Here is an 18640-nt window from a genome sequence, read left to right as displayed (position 1 = left end):
CCATTCAAACCAAGCCTCCAGGCCAGCCACTCTCTTAACAGTGCACTGCCGGTCCAGTCAGTGGTGGCGTGTTGTTTATGAATGAAAAGTTGTAAACAAAAACATTAGAATAGAACCAGTCAGTGTCCAAGTGGTTGGCGCCTTCAATTGTGTCTCAAAACAGGTTTTAATTAAAACGAATATGCTCACTTCTCCGAAATGATATGCATAGCTGGCGTGAAGTACCATAGAGGCGTGTCTGCCACGATTGATAAGATCAGTGTTTAGATGAGCTCTATTTCGGTATTAATGGCACATAAAACAGCAAAAACAACTAAAAATGGTTTGCCTGCCAGACCAGTTTGACCAAAGGGAAATTTATGAAGGGAAGCAACTACGCCCGTATGACACTAAACGCGAGATATTCATGGGTTGGCTGCTGCATTTTCTGGCTGTCGCTCGATATAAATAATTTGAAAGGAAAGATGTAAACAACAGTATCAAACATCGAACGTCGCTGAGTCAAGTGCACAATGGTCCAGCATCCCGATGTACGATACATATTCAGCGCCTCTATATGATTTAGAGATACAATTGATCTTCTACAAAGTACTTAACCCTCGAGCAGTCGCATCTTTGACTACCTGCAGCGATGCCGCGCTTACGCTGTATACCACAAGCATACATTTTTCACAGTGCGTGTACTCAGTACACGACGCGACCGCTCCCGGGTTAACCCTCGAGCTGTCGCGTCTTTGACTACCTGCAACAGCCTGCAACGACGCCACGCTCACGCTGTGTACCACAAGCGTGCATTTTTCATAGTGCGTGTACTCAGTACACGACGCGACCGCTCCCGGGTTAACAAAAGGCCCCTTTTCTAATGTACATGAAACTTAGCCTAATTTGTTCAGCATTTTCCTATTAATATTGAGAATTACAGCATATTTCAACATGCTGTTTTCGGAGAAGTTGTTCAGAAGATTACCGGTCAGACTAAGGCCTGAGTGGCCTCTGCTATACATAGTAGCCGTCTCCATTCTGCTCGGTCCATGGCTGTGTGTCTCCAGTTCCGCACTCTGCGTAGGGTCTGCAGATCGTCCTCCACTTGGTCGACCCACCTAGCTCGCTGCGCTCCACGTCTTCTTGTACCGGTCGGATGACTCTCGAGAACCTTTTTAGTCGGGTTGCTATCTGACATCCTGATAACGTGACCCGCCCACCGTAGCCTCCAGATTTTCGCGGTATGGACGATGGTTGGTTCTCTTAGCAGCTGATGCAGCTCGTGGTTCATTCGCCTTCTCCAAGTCCCGTCTGCCATCTGCACTCCGCCGTAGATGGTACTCAACACCTTCCGTTCGAAAACTCCAAAGGTCCGCGTTGGTCCTCTGCACGTAGGGTCCATGTTTCGTGCCCATAGAGGACTACCGGTCTAATCAGCGTTTTGTAGATAGTTAACTTCGTGTTACGGCGAACTTTATTCGATCGTAGAGTTCTGCGGAGTCCAAAGTAAGCACGATTTTCTGCCACAATGCGCCTCTGAATTTCTCTGCCGGTGTCGTTGTCGGCAGTCACCAGTGAGCCCAAGTACACGAATTCTTCAACCGCCTCGATAGAAATTCGGGGTGTCGGGCGCGGTGATTCCTCCCTGGAGCCCTTTGCCATCATGTACTTTGTCTTCGACACATTAATGACTAATCCGATTCGCCTAGCTTCACTCTATAGTCAGATGTACGTTTCCGCCATCGTCTCAAATTTACGAGCTATAATATCAATATCATCGGCGAAACCAAGCAGCTAAGGCGCCGTCCACAAATTACGTAACGCTCTAGGGGGAGCGGGGGGAGTACGGCCGAGCGTTACGGCCCATACAAAAGTTTTCAGGTTTTCATATAAAAAAGCGTTACGGAGGGGGGAGAGGGGGTCGAAAAATCTCGATTTTAGCGTTACGTAATAAATGGACGCTGCCTAAACGGACTTCGTGAAAATCGTTCCACTCGTGTTTATCCCCGCTCTCCTAATTACACCCTTTAAAGCAATGTTGAACGGCAAGCACGAAAGGCCATCACTTTGCCATAACCCTCTGCGAGATTCGAAGGGACTCGAGAGTGTCCCTGATACTCGAACTACGCACATCACTTGATCCATCGTCACCTTGATCAATTGTATCAGTTTATCCGGAAATCCGTATTTGTGCATAATCTGACAGAGCTTTTCTCGATCGATTGTATCATACGTCGATTTGAAATCGTACGTCGATTTGATGCGCTTCTTCATCCGGAAGACTGAGTTCTGCCTGTTCCGCGCCTGTCTGTAACCTGCCTCATTCGCTCTCGTACGGTGTTGCAGCATTCTTGCCCATGCTGCATTCTTCTCGTTTTTCAACTGTTCACATTCGCCGTCGTACCAGTCGTTTCTGTGATTCGGAGTCGCGAAGCCTAGTGCTGTAGCCGAGGTACTATCTATGGCGGATCGGATGTCCCTCCAGCCATCTTCAAGTGTAGCTGCGCCAAGCTGCTCTTCCGTTGGTAGGGCCACTGTTAACTGCTGCGCGTAGTCTTGAGCCACTTCTACGTTACGCAGCTGCTCGATGTTGAGCAGCGGCGTTCGACTTCGACGCTTGATGATAACTGTCGAAAGTTTTGAGCGCATGCACACAGGACTAAGTAGTGATTCGAATCTATATTCGCACTGCGGTATGTGCGGACATTGGTTATATCCGAGAAGAATTTACCATCGATTAGAACGTGGTCGATTTGCTTCTGTTTGTTGGTCGAGTCATCTCCAGGTGGCTTTGTGGATATCTTTGCGGGGAAAGAAGGTGCTTCGGACTACCATACCACGGGAGGCTACTAAGTTTACGCATCGCTGGCCGTTATCATTCGATACGGAGTGCAGGCTGTTTCGCCCAATTACCGGTCTGTACATTTCCTCCCTTCCTACCTGCGCGTTCATGTCGCTGACAACGATTTTCACGTCTCGCGGCGAGCAACCATCGTATGTTTGCTCTAACTGCGCGTAGAACGCTTCTTTCTCGTCATCAGGTCTCCCTTCGTGTGGGCAGTGGACCTTGATGATGCTGTAGTTGAAGAAACGGCCCTTAACTATTAATATGCACATCTTTGCGTTGATCGGCTACCACTCGATCACACGTTGTTGCATCTTGCCCAACACTATAAATCCTGTTCCCAGTTCATTGGTGGTTCCACAGCTTTGGTAGAAGGTAGCCGTTCGATGCCTGCTTTTCGAGACTTTCTGTCCAGTCCAACAAAGTTCCTGCAACGCCACGATGTCGAAGTTGTGGGGATGTAGTTCGTCGCAAAATATCCTGTCACATCCTGCGAAACCTAGTGACTTGGAATTCCATGTTTCAAGCTTCTAATCGTAGTCCTTATTTCATCGCGTGGGTCTTTGCCGATTGTATTGAGTCGTATTTTCTCCTATGTTATTCGCAATGGGGATTTTTACGGGTGGCTTATTGGGCTTACGGCAACACTCCTGTCTCGCTGGAGGTCCATCGTGCCAGTTCTGTTTATCGTCCCAACCAACACTGGGACGACCACGCTGATGGGGCTACCACCTTGGATCTAGCTGGGCGTGGTGAAGCATTTCTTACTCAGCCGCAGACGCTGTTTGAGCCGCACCTCCTTGGTGATCAGACGCTCGGGTCGTACCTCCTTAATCTAGTCAGAAGGACAACAGTGCCCAGGCTGCAATACCAGCTAAGCACACAACTCTTGGCTGGCGGTCTTTGTCATCGCTTGACCCGTGGAAGCATGAGGTAGGAACTTGTGAGGACCAGTGCTATGTTGGACGCTCTCCTTATCGACTCACCGCTTTGCAGCCCTTATAAACACAGCCACCACGAATACGAACCGAACCACGCAAGAGTCATGCTGATCGGTTCATCCGTTCTTGAGTTTTGTTGCCTCAAAGGAACTTCAAACTCATTTATATATATATATATATATATATATATATATATATATATATATATATATATATATATATATATATATATATATATATATATATATATATATATATATATATATATATATATATATATATATATATATATATATATATATATATATATATATATATATATATATATATATATATATATATATATATATATATATATATATATAGATGTTCGTAGCTCCTTCAGTAGATCGGTGAGTAAGCGGAAGCTCCCGATTATGTTCAGAGATCGGCAGTTTCATGTAACGAACTTCCATAGTTCTATTTAGTCACGTCGTTGGTCTCCGTTCGTGTTATTCTGTTGATGTTTTTCAGTTACTACCGGTTGGTTCGAGAGTTGAACAAAGAATTGCAGTATCAATTTTCAAGGTATTATATAGGGTTACTATAAATCCAGGTCAAAGTGGCAGCTGCTAACCAATCCTCCTCGATTTGATCTGATTCTATTCCGATCATACTCTGCATATTCTCCAACGGTACTGGTTGAAGTGACTTTCTGGAGAATGTCGGCTAGCATTGTTTTGGTGGGGCATTACTGCAACTTGCCGAGGCCCGTGGTGCAGTGGTGACACGTCCACTTCATAGATGGATGGTCATGGGCTCGATCTCAGCCCCGAAACTTGCAATTTTTCGTCAAGTGCTCTTTCTTCAGAGGATGGCGACACTGACCCTCTTCTGAGCAGTTCATATAGGCCCTCAATCGGACTGGCAATAGAACAAGAGCCACACATTCTTTTATCATGGACAGAGTTAAAAGTGGAAGAAGCAAATAGGCAACCAGTGCGATATACAGTAGACGTTCGCTTGGTGCAATCGCTGCTTTAACTGAAATGCTTTTTAACTGCAAGTCCGGTAACTGCAACAGTTTTGCAGTTATCGCATCGCTATCTGTCAAAACGAAACGTCAACTGTGTCACGATGTTTTCGGATGCACTACAGCTGCAATGCGATGTTTTTGTGTGCACTAGGCTGCGTCCGATATGAATTGACAGCTGGAAGCCTGTCAGTCGTTGCAGATAGCGAATTACATTTGGTAATTGAAACATAAACATGTTGCACTTATCGAACATCTACTGTAGTAGCATTAGAATAGAATACATTTTGGCGCTGTAGAAAGATGTGATTTGTAATCGCTCACTTCTTCTTCTTCTTCTTGGCGTAACGTCCTCACTGGGACAAAGCCTGCTTCTCAGCTTCCGCAGAGGAAGCGGCAGAGAGCTTCCTCTGCCAATGACCATTTTGCATGTGTATATCGTGTGGCAGGCACGAAGATACTCTATGCCCAAGGAAGTCAAGGAAATTCCCTTTACGAAAAGATCCTGGACCGACCGGGAATCGAACCCGTCACCCTCAGCATGGTCATGCTGAATACCCGTGCGTTTACCGCCTCGGCTATATGGGCTATATGTAATCGCTCACGTAGTGCTCAAATTAACAATAGAGCTGTAAAATTAGGTTAAGCGGCTGAGAAAAAAAATATTGCAGCTTGATAACTTCTTTCTACCCCAAATCTCGTACAAAGAAATAACGCACATCAACATGTTTCTTTCCGTCCGACTACCTGCAACGATGACTGGTCCTGTATTTTCTTCAGAGCGATTTCTTCCAATAATCGTTTCGTCCAGCTCACCCAAGCAGCACACAACTCACAAAGAAGTGTTGACAGCGCAGGTTTTTGGTTGGAAAGGAGTCATTTTCAAGTTATTCTGCCTTCGGGTTAGAATTACATGAATGTAGCTCCTGTACACCCAAAAACCTGCGCTGTTGACACTTCTTTGTAACTTGTGTGCTGCTGCTAGGGAAATGAGCTCAGCTTCAATTGAACTCAAAGCCACGCTTGTCTGCTTGCTCAAATCCCAAGTTATGGATCCTCCACCGTACTTGATTAAGTAACTGGAATTCGACGTTCTGTCCCTGTTGTAACCAGCGTAGGCAGGATCATCGTGCATGCATAGCTGCTATCGTGATTTTGCTACACAGTTAGAAAAAATCATCGACTTCGGTAATGTTTTACCGAAATCTCAACCGTTAAGTTTGTTTTACGGAAAAATTCGGTAAAGGTAGCAATCTTTACCGAAGTTCGTTAGAGTTTGACAGATAAACGATAACATTTTACCGAAATTTGTTATTTTTTAACAGAATTTCGTTAATAATCCATTACCGAACGCTCAGCGGTTGAGATTTCGGTAAAAATTACCGAACGTGATTAGCTGTGCACAACGTGCCTTTCAGTCTCTGCTTTCAGCTACATCAGGAGACTTCATAACTTTCCATTGGTTCTCTAATTTCAGGAACGTTTGAGCAGCGACATCTGCTTGAACGTCAGCTCCCGTTCCGCTTACTCCAGGGTAAACATTTTGAACGATTTTCATGGAAATCCATCGCCCAGTTCACACTACCATCACCTGGTGGAAAAGTTGCACGAATCACTGGGTTGTGCAGTATCGTCAACAGAAGGCGCTAGTGTGAAACGTCAAATGCATAGAAAAACGATGCGCGCGCCTCTGGTTGTGAAAGCCACAACTATGAAAATTTAAAATAATCGTTAAAAGCGTGGTCGATGGAAATTTCACAAGTGTTACGTCTGTTTGTCTGTGTCTTAGTTATCGCCGTAGAAAGAGCTACCGCAGACAAACAGACGTAACACTTCCAACATTTTTCGATTCAAATCATAGTCACGGAAACATATTCGCCCAATGCTAAAATGGCTATATTTGGCCGACCACCAACTAGGTGGCGGTAGTGCACCGACGAACCGACGTGACAGCTAGAACAAACAAATTCAAATTTGTTGTCCGCGACGCCATGATGAAAAATAGCCGAACACTATCGCCACCTCTATAACGGCCCTCGTTGGTATGCTAGCTTGATACCAAACCCCTGTGTGTTAACATAGGAAGAGGTTCGCGTCTACGCTGATTTGACAGAAGGGTTCGCTCGCTTTGCTGGTCGACCGTTAAATTGAGGGGGGACAGTTTTGAAACACCACTGTCACGTCGGTTCGTCGGTGGGTAGTGAGCAAATGTCAAACTCGAACAAAAACGATGCGAGCGCCACAGTTGAGCAGTTGGCCAATTATCAAATTTTGAAAAAGACCGTTAAATCGGTGTACGATGGAAATTATCAGAGTGTTACGTCTGTTTGTCTGTGGAGCTACCGTTTGGATCAGGATTGAACACAGAATGACTGTTGTCGCACATAAGAGCGTCTGTTGGTTGATCACAGCCGAGTGGATATTCTTGCGTTTCTTTTAGTAAAAGTCAGCATCGCGAGCATGCATTACTGTCACAGACAAACAGACGTAACACTTGTGAAATTTCCATCGACCACGCTTTTAACGATCATTTTAAATTTTCATAGTTGTGGCTTTCACAACCAGAGGCGCGCGCATCGTTTTTCTATGCATTTGACGTTTCACACTAGCGCCTTCTGTTGACGATACTGCACAACCCAGTGATTCGTGCAACTTTTCCACCAGGTGATCGTAGTGTGAACTGGGTGATGGATTTCCATGAAAATCGTTCAAGGTGTTGCGTCTGTTTGTCTGTGCTACTGTGTTTATTGTACTTAACAAAAACAACTGATACTATGTCTAATTTAACTGATATATTGTGATTCAACTATTGATACAAATTGGGTTTAAGTGAACTGCGCGCGCGTTCTTACTGTGAGTCACTTATAGAACGAGTCTAAAGGACTATTAACTGGATTCTATCTGCTTTGGTGGTTTTAAAGACATTACAGTGACTGTAAGAAAGGAACGTAGAAACGAGGCAATTTACATACAAGCATACATGAATATACGGAGATTCGTGCCAAATCTGCACTGCTGATACTCTGACGTCGATGATTAGCCGCCCCTAACATTGGGAACTAATGCTTTTATGAGTCGCTCACATAAATCCTTCCTAGTCAGGCCATGACAAATGTTCCTACGTAGACTATATTTTCTAAGCAATTAACATGTGTATGCCAGCAAAATTCTTTTGTTCTTTGACTTTAACTGCGAGCGGAGTTTTGGTGCTGTCCTGCTCACTCTCACAGAAATTTTGAACACAGTGCTCGCAGTAAAAGTCAAAATCTCACAGCATGCAGAGGGGCTGTCCATAAACCACGTGGTCATTTTTTTGGGACTTTTCAACCCTCCTCCCCCCCCCGTGGTCATTTGTCGATACAAAATTTTTAATTTGTCCATACAAAATGGTTATTGGCCGAACCCCCCCCCCAAGACCACGTGGTTTATGGACAGCCCCAGAGGCTAATAGAAGTTGCTGGGAAGAAACTAATGTGGCCTCAATAGAGTATGTAATTCACGTTACCCAGCCTTTGCCATGCCGCATGCAATATTAAATTCTTTTCTGAAGGAGAGGGAAGCATTTTTTTATCGATTTACCCAGTGCCGAATTTAGGCTTCGGGGGGCCCGGGGCAAACTTTTTAGAGTAGGTCCCCAAAAGCAAGATTTTAAAGATGTAAACCTTATATTAAATGTTTTGGCAATGTTGTGTAATTCTTTTTGTTTTTTTTTTTAATTTTTACTGGTTTTTTGCGATAGCAATATTTTACGAGTAATTCAAGACTTAGACTGAAAAAAGTTAGGTCTTTAGTGGGCAACTGTAGCACTAAATTCTCGAAAACGTCGGTGAAACCCAAAATATAGATATGTAAAACGACTGCTCCGAGATGTTTTAGGAAGCTAGGTTTCCAAAATTGATCCGAATTTCCTAAATATCTCTTTTAATAATTATCATATCTTTCCCATAAAAACATCTGTCCTCAACAAATTGAGCCAGATGGGTATTCATAGGTATATGTGTTTTTAGAATATAATCGTATAATCAACAGAAGCACGCACAATCATTGTCAAATAAGTGATTGAATTATTAAATTATCAATGAAATGACATTTCTATTGATACACAATCATCATTTAATATATTCTGAAAACATTAATCTTTGATTTTGTTAAGAAACGTTTTTAATTTTTCTACAGAACTTAATAAAAACTTTCAAGAGGTTTTTAGAGAAACTCGTGTACACCAAAATAAACAAGAAAATTCTTTTTATCCAATTAATGAATATTGTATACCTCTCTGGAGAAGCAATTGAATCGTTTAGTTGTTTTTTTTTAAATTTCAATTGTTTTGTATTTATCAATAAATTGACAAGACAGTTTTATGGTTTGAGAATGGCAGCTCATATTGAAGAAAATATCCCACAAAAATTGTGAATCCATTCTAAAAATAGTGCCAGTGCACTAAAAACCATGAAATGCAGGATTTCGATTAATCTCAAGTCAAATTTCAGATTATAAAATAATCTCGATACTTTTGGTAACCCAATTACAACTACTCTAGGACAACTGTATCTATCTATATATATAAAAATGCAGTGGCATACGTGGGACCGCGCATAACTTGCGAACGGAAGGTCCGATTTTGGTCGTCTTAGTTTTGTTCTGTTAGTTTTCAGTTATGAGGCATAAAACATGGACAAAAATGATAGTTTTTGAAAATCGACCTTCCATACCGGCGACCTGGGATTTGGACTTGGCTAGAAACTTAAAACGTCAAAAAACGCAGTAGGCAAGACAAAGTTTGCCGGGTACAGCTAGTTTTATATAAGTTCGTTGAACAAAATAAATATAGTGCTTCGGGATTCTTGGGGGGCCCCTTCAATCGGGGTGCCCGGGGCACTTGCCCCCATTGCCCCCCCTTAAATCCGGGCCTGGATTTACCTCCAACATAACTTTTTTTAAATTTATTTCCTTAATTTCAATTTCCAGCCCATAGTGCAAATTGATTCAATGGGGAAAACCGTACCTAAAGACGATTCGAATAAAATTAAGCCCAAACACACATCCAACACGGCTTAATTACCATCAATTATTTTGAACTTTATCAATTCAATCGCGCGGATTTGAGTAGAATGACTAACGCCTCGATAGGAAAAAAAAAATGTATACATTCCAACACGCCGAACGGTACCTACTCACTACAATCTCGCGAGTCGTCGTCGATTTGCTGGTCAAGGTCGTTCAAGACACCACGCCGCGCCGCGCACGATCGCCGCATAACTCGCGTTTGTTTTTGTTTTCGTTCTCCGGCTTGTTTTCTCCTTCATTCCTCGCCTGCTTCAACCCCTCGCACCATACTTTTTTCTTCTACCGAAACCATCCAGCTTAATTCTTCCCATTAACGTCAGTCGTGTATGTATGAATGAACGATTTCTGATCACGTTTTGATCGTCATGCTGCTTCCCCTTCTTCCGCACCGGGAATGGAATTTATACGGTGGATTTTTATTCAGCATCAGCACTCAGGCAGGCACATACCTCGAACTATTTAACCAATTAAAATTCGTTCACCAATATGTGGGTACCGCTCAAGAGGCGGCTACCGAAAGCAAACCGAATGCTGCGTAGTTTCACCGGCTGAAAGTACGTCTCTGGAGCCGGAAATGATGCAATTTTCACACTGCACAAACTCACAAGCTGCCTGGTTGGATTTTCCCACTGGTGCACTATTTGCTGGGGGGAAAATTTCCACCTAGCGTCGATTACCGCGCGGTTTTACTTACTCGCACTGACTGCGGCGGGCGGCGGGCGAACCATGCCTTTGGTTTGCCTTTGAATTGTACTTGATGGGGGCTGTAGCAACATGTGTACGTGAGAAGCTGACGTACACAGAAAATCGATATCAACCACGGACGCATGCTACAAAGTCGGCGTGCGACGGGTATTTTCTTATGTTTTGTGACAAAGCGATGGATGTCTGCAACGCAACTTCTTGGGGTGTCGCGTCGCGAAGTCACGTGGATCACCACGACGCGAGTTTTCAGCTCATGTCTCACCGCAATCAACAGAAGGATTTGAGAACGGAATCCATTATCCAATCTTTGTCGTTTCTGTAAGGGTGCTATGAGCCTCTGCACGAATCTGACGTACTGCTCACTCCCACAGAAAACTTGAAAACAGTTCGCACAGTAAAAGTCAAATGTGACTTTTACTGTGCGCGCTGTTTTCAAGTTTTCTGTGGGAGTGAGCAGGACAGGGCAAATGCGTGCAGAGGCTCATTACACTCTTTGCCCAGACGCCAAATATTTGACCACTTTTGAAAGATAAATTTTGGCAGGTTGTTTGGCTCTGTTTGTCCCTATTCGTTTTTCGAGAGTGACAAATATTTAGCAAACAAAAATATTTGTCACTCTCGAAAAACGAATAGGGACAAACAGAGCCAAACAACCTGCCAAAATTTATCTTTCAAAAGTGGTCAAATATTTGGCGTCTGGGCAAAGAGTGTAATAGCACCCATACTAGCTTAAAAGATACGAGGTGGATTGTTAACATGTACCTACTGTGTAGGATCTTAAGTGTGCCAGGATAATCTAAGTAGCCTCGATTATGTGTAAGGTTAATGACAGCAAATAAATGTGCATTATTAATATGAAGGGCAATTAATTATTGTTCAAACTACCAAGAGAACTAATACACATTTGGCGACAACGGAAAATTGAGAAAACTCGAACTGATGGCTTCAGCAATGGTGAGTATGAAACACCCAGTTGGGTTAACGGATCAGATACTGCTCAAGGGGGAAGAATGATATTCTGTGGATGATAAGTTCCGAATTCATGTAGTGGGATATTTCGGAATTCTAGAACCCAGAATACAGGTGCGAGGCACGGTAAAGGCTGGGTATGCTGCGCAATTCAGATCCCAATGTGATCCACTAGCCTCTGCCCAGCAACTCCTATCCCTACCTCCTCGTAGTACCGGCCGGAAACTATGAGCCACCTTAGGGAAGATCGGGTAACCAACCCCGGTGGGAACTTTGGTCGTAGGCTGACAGGGAAGGGGGGGTTTGCTTCGGCAAACCTAAGCGTCTGTTCTCCAGGAGGAGCGGCTCACAACAGCGTCTGATCCTCATGTTAAGGGCGGCTGATCTACGTCCGAGTGCCAGGGAAGGACTTTAAGCTCAACTGTGCACTATGGTCCTCCGGAAAGTAGGAGGTTGGTGTCAGGCCCTACGAGCCAGCCATAAAAAAACCATTGTAACGGAAAATCAGCAGCAGAATTGTTATGCCACCAACGTGTGCATAACGAAATATGGATCATAGTCGCCCATGCCCATTGCCATGGGTGAAGATCAACAAAATGAAAATTAATTGTCACTTCTTAACAAGCCACCAAACAGAATAGTTGTAATAAATTAGCTTTCTAACAAGAAGCACAGTTTTTCTTTATCTTCAAGAAAGAAGGAACGTAACAAAAGTTGGCGACGAGGAAAAGTTCCTGCTATCCCGGAAGCGAATTCAAGCCCTGTTCCTGCCAAGCATCAAGACATATTTTGTTCCACCGCTGAAGCCCTCAACCCACTCAAGAATCAAGAATGGCTGACGCCGATCTGAAGCGATTCTCCGGCTGACGGATCTCATCGCAACCCAGCAGCAGCAGATTGCAGCTCTCCAGCAGGGTAACGCCAATCAAGCTGGAAGCGAGGAGATCATCGAGTCACTCTCCACCGGAATCGACGAGTTCCAATACGATCCAAACGGCGGCATCTTTTTCGATTCGTGGTACGCTCGGTACGAGGACGTGTTCAAGGAGGACGGTAAGCATTTGGACGACAAGGCGAAGGTCAGGCTGCTTCTGCGGAAAATCGGCACGCAGTTCCACGAACGCTACGTGAACAGCGTTTTGCCGAACCATCCGCGGGATTTTGGATTCGAAGACACCGTGAAGAGGCTGAAGAAGCTGTTCGGACGCCAAAAGTCCCTCTTCAACGCTCGGTACCAGTGTCTTCAATACGTGAAGAACGACGCCGATGATTTTTCGTCATACGCCGCGTCGGTCAACAAGCACTGTGAAGCGTTCCAGATGGAAAAACTGTCCAACGACCAATTCAAGACTCTCAGGTTCGTATGCGGTCTCCAGTCACCGCGCGATTCGGACATCCGGACCAGACTGATCGGAAAGTTGGAAGCTAAAGAAAACGCGCCGCCCGCCGACGGTGCCACTCTCAAGCTTGAAAACCTGGTTGAGGAGTGCAACCGCATCATTAACCTCAAGCAAGACACCCAGATGATCGAGAAAGGCTGCGGGGACAAGTCCAACGTTCACGCAATCTCTCGCCATCATCGTACTTCAAGTCGGAAGGAGAAGAAGTCGCAGTCACCGAAAACACCTTGCTGGTTCTGTGGGGATCTACACTACGTCAAGGAGTGTCCCTACCAGTCCCATACCTGTACGAAGTGCAAGCGGAAGGGCCACAAGGAAGGCTACTGCTCCTCAGGTCGACAAACCGAAACCTAAAGACGTCGTCAAGTCCAAGTCAAGTCCAAAGGTATCTCGGTTAAGCGAGTTGACCTCACGAAGAAACGGAAGTATGTCAAGATCGAAATCAACGGTTCGCCCGCAACGTTGCAGCTCGATTGTGCCTCCGACATCACCATTATTTCCAAGCGCACTTGGACATCCGTGGGCAAGCCTGTCATCAATCCATCGGAAGTCGACGCCGTGAGTGCCTCTGGTGACAGCATCGGGATCCTAGGTGAGTTCAACGCCGAAATCACCGTTCAAGACGTGACAAAATCTGGCCGCATTTTCGTCACGAGCAATCCGGATCTCAACGTACTCGGAATCGAAACAATTGATCCGTTCGATCTCTGGTCGGTTCCATTCAGCTCGTTGGTCAACAACATCCAGCAAAACTCGAACGCAACGATGCAGAAGCTTCAAGCCAAGTTTCCTGAAGTGTTCCAGTCCACGCTCGGATGCTGCTCGAAAGCGAAGGTAACACTCTATCCGAAGCCAGACGCACGCCCTGTGTACTGCCCCAAGAGACCGGTTGCCTACGCTGAGCTGCAGAGACTTCAAGATAACGGCATCATTTCGCCAGTCCAGTTCTCCGATTGGGCTGCTCCCATAGTTGTGGTTCGCAAATCCGATGTCTCCGTACGTATCTGTGGTGACTATTCCACGGGTCTCAACGACGCACTCGAGTCGGATCGCCATCCGCTGCCGCACCCGGACGACATTTTTGCTGAACTAGCCGGCTGCCGTTACTTCTCCTGCATCGACCTATCGGACGCCTATCTTCAGGTCGAAGTAGAGGAATCATCAAGACGACTGCTCACGATAAACACGCACAAGGGTTTGTTCCAGTACAACCGTTTGCCGCCCGGTGTGAAATCGGCTCCTGGAGCGTTCCAGAGGATCATCGACAGCATGGTTGCCGGCATTCCTGGTGTCAAGCCTTACCTGGACGACATCCTAATCGCTGGAAGGACTCAAGAGGAGCACGACCTCAGGCTTCACGCTGTGCTGCAGCGAATTCGTGAGTATGGTTTTCATCTCCGCATCGAAAAGTGTCGTTTCTCCCTGCCGCAGATCAAGTTTCTGGGCCACATCGTCGACAAGGATGGTCTCCGCCCAGATCCAGCCAAAACCAGCGCTATCTCCGAAATGGCACCTCCAACGAATGTATCGCAACTACGATCGTACCTCGGTGCGATTAACTACTACGAACGGTTCGTTGGACAGATGAAGCAACTCCGAGCACCCCTCGATCGTCTACTCAAGAAAGATGCTCCATGGAAGTGGACTGCTGAGTGTCAAAAATCGTTCGACCGTTTCAAGTCCATCCTGTTCTCCAATCTCTTGCTGACGCATTTCGATCCCAGTAAGGAAATCATCGTGGCCGGAGACGCCTCCAAGGACGGCTTGGGTGCCGTTATCCTACACCGTTTTCCCGATGGCTCCGTCATAGCCATCGCTCACGCTTCAAGGTCATTCACACCTGCGGAAGAAAACTATGGTCAAATCGAGAAGGAAGCGCTCGCATTGGTGTTTGCAGTTACCCGTTTCCACAAGATGATTTTCGGTCGCAGATTCGTGCTTCAGACCGACCACAAGCCCCTTCTCAAGATTTTCGGCAGCAATAAAGGAATTCCCGTCTACACGGCAAATCGTCTCCAGCGCTGGGCGCTTACGATGTTGCTGTACGACTTCGATATCCAGTTCGTTCCAACGGCTAGTTTTGGACATGCTGACCTGCTGTCACGCTTGATGAGCTGCCACAGCAAACCGGACGAGGAATACGTTATCTCTGCTCTCCAGACGGAAACCGACGTGAAGGCAATCCTCGACGACTCTACTTCCCATTTGCCTGTCACAGCACAAATGATCGCCAAGGAAACGCAAAACGACCCGGTCCTTCAAGAGGTAATCAACCACATCAGCAACGGCTGGCCGAGCACGGCAAGCGAGCTCCACACTCCAGCTGTACGACAATTCTACTCGCGAAGAGAAGGTCTTCAAGTTACCCAGGACTGCATCATGTTTGGTGATCGAGTTGTGGTCCCTGAACGGTTCCGCAAACGCATCATCCGGCAACTCCACCGTGGACACCCCGGGATCGCACTCGCAAGAAGTTTCGTGTACTGGCCGAACATCGACGAGGACGTTGAATCGTTTGTGCGCCAGTGTCGTTCCTGTGCTGCTGCTGCAAAATTGCCCCGCAAGACTACCCTATCATCATGGCCGATACCAAGGCCGATACCAACGAAACCATGGGAAAGGATTCATATCGACTACGCAGGACCGGTCGATGGTTACTTCTACCTTGTCGTGGTAGATGCCTACTCAAAATGGCCGGAAATTTTCAGGACCCGTAGCACCACTACCACAGCGACGCTGGAGCTGCTACAAGAAACTTTCGCAAGATATGGCGACCCACATACTCTTGTGTCCGACAATGGTACCCAGTTCGTCAGCGCCAGTTTCAAGCTTTTCTGTGACGAAAATGGTATCCAGCATCTGACGACAGCCCCGTATCACCCGCAATCGAACGGACAAGCAGAACGTTTTGTCGACATCTTGAAGAGAGGATTGAAGAAACTTGCCGAAGGGGAAAAGACGGTGACGTTCCAGCACCTTCAGACGTTCCTATCCGTTTACCGGTCAACACCAAACCGAAACGCTCCGGATGGTAAATCTCCTGCACACCTGTTCCTAGGACGAGAAATGCGGACTTCCCTGGATCTCTTGAAGCCGAGTTCTCCGCGTCAAACCCTGGTCAACGAGAAGCAGAACGACCAGTTTAACCGAAGACACGGAGCGGTCAAAAGAGCCTTCAATTCGGACGACCTGGTGTACGCGCAAGTACATCGCCGAAACAAAACCGAATGGGTTCCTGGACAGGTCATCGAACGCAAGGGATCAGTGGACTATACTGTGTTACTCGAAAACGGACGCCTCAACCGAGCACATACGAATCAGCTACGCCACCGGTTCTCGGATGCAAGTGAAGCCGTTTCTACACCAAACAACCAACTCCCTTTTGCACTTCTCCTCGACGAATTCCAAATCCAAGTTCCAACACCAGTGGTTCTGGAAGATCCGCTAGAAGAACTGGTTCCCGACGCAGCAAATGTTCCAGCTGACGATGACGATGGAAATCAGGACGTGATGACGGATGATAAGTCCGAGGTTCCCACCAGTATTGGTTCGCCGGAACCAGCTCGACAAGGAAGATATCGCAGACTACCAGCTTGGCTTGCGCCCTACGATCTCTTTTAAAAGGGGGAGATGTTATGCCACCAACGTGTGCATAACGAAATATGGATCATAGTCGCCCATGCCCATTGCCATGGGTGAAGATCAACAAAATGAAAATGAATAGTTGTAATAAATTAGCTTTCTAACAAGAAGCACAGTTTTTCTTTATCTTCAAGAAAGAAGGAACGTAACAAGAATAATACGAACCGAGACCAATGGCAACGACCCCAGCTAACAAAAAGGACTTGCAATTGGAAACTCGGTACGTGGAACTGCCGATCTCTCAACTTCATTGGGAGCACCCGCATACTCGCCGATCTACTGAAGGACCGCGGATCGGCATCGTAGCGCTGCAGGAGGTGTGTTGAACAGGATCCATGGTGCGAACGTTTAGAGGTAATCATACCATCTACCAGAGCTGCGGCAACACACGCGAGCTGGGAACAGCTTTCATCGTGATGGGTGATATGCAGAGGCGCGTGATCGGTTGGTGGCCGATCGACGAAAGAATGTGCAGGTTGAGGATCAAGGGCCGATGCTTCAACTACAGCATAATAAACTTGCACAGCCCACACTCCGGCAGTACTGATGATGACAAGAACGCATTTCACGCGCAATTCGAACGCGAGTACGATCACTGCCCAAGCCACGACGTCAAGATTATCATAGGAGATTTAAACGCTCAGGTAGGCCAGGAGGAGGAGTTCAGACCGACGATTGGTAAGTTCAGCGCCCACCAGCAGACGAACAAAAACGGCCAACGACTCATTGATTTCGCCGCCTTCAAAAATAGCCAACACAGCCTCCCTTATCGTTACACCTGGAGATCACCACAGCAGACGGAATTTCAAATCGACCACGTTCTGATTGATGGACGGCACTTCTCCGACATTATCGACGTCAGGACCTATCGTGGCGCCAACATCGACTCCGACCACTATCTGGTGATGGTCAAACTGCGCCCAAAACTTTCCGTCATCAACAATGTACGGTACTGGCGACCGCCACGGTACAACCTAGAGCGACTGAAACAACCGGATGTCGCCTCAGCATACGCGCAGGATCTCGAGGCCGCCTTTCCGCCTTGCCAGACGAGGGCGAGCTCGATGAGGCTTTTCTAGAGGACTACTGGAGTACAGTGAATGAAAGCAGGCATCAACGACGCAGCCGAGAGCATCATCGGGTACGTGGAACGGAATCGACGGAACGAATGGTTCGACGAAGAGTGCAGAATGGTTTTGTTGGAGAAAAACGCAGCGAGGGCGGTAATGCTGCAGCAAGGGACTCGACAGAACGTGGAACGTTACAAACAGAAGCGGAAACAGCAGACCCGCCTCTTTCGGGAGAAAAAGCGCCGCCTGGAAGAAGCAGAGTGTGAAGAAATGAAGCTGCTGTACAGTTCCCAATAAACACGCAAGTTCGATCAGAAGCTCGACGCATCCCGCAACGGATTCGTGCCGCTAGCCGAAATATGCAGGGATAAAGACGGAGGCCTCTTGACGGACGGTCATCGAAAGGTGGAAGCAGCACTTCGATCAGCACCTGAACGGCGTGGAGAACGTAGGCACGGGAGCCCACGGCAACGGAGGAAACGACGACGCCAGTTCAGCAGAGGATGGAAATGAACCAACTCCCACGCTGAGGGAAGTTAATGATGCCATTCACCAGCTCAAAACCAACAAAGCAGCTGGTAAGGATTGTTTCTCAGCTGAACTTATCAAGATGGGCTCAGAAAAGTTGGCCATCTCTTTGCATCGGCTGATAGTCAGGATCTGGGATATCGAACAGCTACCGGAGGAGTGGAATGAAGGGGTAATCTGCCCCATTCACAAGAAAGGCGACTATTTGGAATGTGAGAACTTCAGGGCGATCACTATTATAAATGCTGCCTATAAAGTGCTATCCAAGATCATCTTCCGCCGCCTGTCACCTAAAACGAATGAGTTCGTGGGAAGTTATCAAGCTGGCTTCATCGACGGCCGGTTGACAACGGACCAGATCTTTACCGTACGGCAAATCCTCCAGAAATGCCGTGAATACCAGGTCCCAACGCATCACCTGTACGTCGACTTCAAAGCGGCATACGACAGTATCGACCGCGCAGTGCTATGGAGAATCA

At 46.6% G+C, this 18640-nt stretch overlaps 2 protein-coding genes across 7 annotated transcripts in view; one reads left to right on the top strand and one right to left on the bottom strand.

Moving 5' to 3' along the window:
* Positions 1 to 10691, bottom strand: part of LOC109400507 (2,3-bisphosphoglycerate-dependent phosphoglycerate mutase) — a 52891-nt gene extending 42200 nt beyond the window's left edge. For 2 of the 6 annotated variants that reach the window (XM_029860069.2, XM_029860070.2), the window contains exon 1: positions 10297 to 10657. The gene's annotated coding sequence lies outside the window, so the exon portion shown is untranslated. Of the gene's footprint in view, positions 1 to 10296 lie in introns of all 6 variants that reach the window. The other 4 variants (XM_029860071.2, XM_029860073.2, XM_029860075.2 and 1 more) reach the window with 3 other exon arrangements.
* On the top strand, positions 513 to 16542 carry LOC134291523 (uncharacterized protein K02A2.6-like). Its single transcript, XM_062859394.1, has 4 exons — positions 513 to 530; positions 6258 to 6314; positions 12409 to 13214; positions 13278 to 16542. Exons 1-4 carry the CDS (start codon positions 513 to 515, stop codon positions 16540 to 16542), a joined length of 4146 nt encoding a protein of 1381 aa, XP_062715378.1.
* The last annotated feature ends 2098 nt before the right edge of the window (positions 16543 to 18640 follow it).

Source organism: Aedes albopictus, chromosome 1, assembly GCF_035046485.1.
Source record: "Aedes albopictus strain Foshan chromosome 1, AalbF5, whole genome shotgun sequence".
In the NCBI taxonomy this organism is placed as follows: domain Eukaryota; kingdom Metazoa; phylum Arthropoda; class Insecta; order Diptera; family Culicidae; genus Aedes; species Aedes albopictus.
Note: the sequence above shows the minus strand (reverse complement) of the source record. Positions and strands in the feature narration are given on the sequence as shown.

Bases quoted from the DNA above. Each gene is read 5' to 3' on its own strand.
- LOC134291523 (XM_062859394.1), top strand. The intron at 6,315-12,408 runs GTAAACATTTTG...ATCGCAACCCAG, and splicing joins CCCGTTCCGCTTACTCCAGG to CAGCAGCAGATTGCAGCTCT. The intron at 13,215-13,277 runs GTGCAAGCGGAA...CGAAACCTAAAG, and splicing joins CAGTCCCATACCTGTACGAA to ACGTCGTCAAGTCCAAGTCA.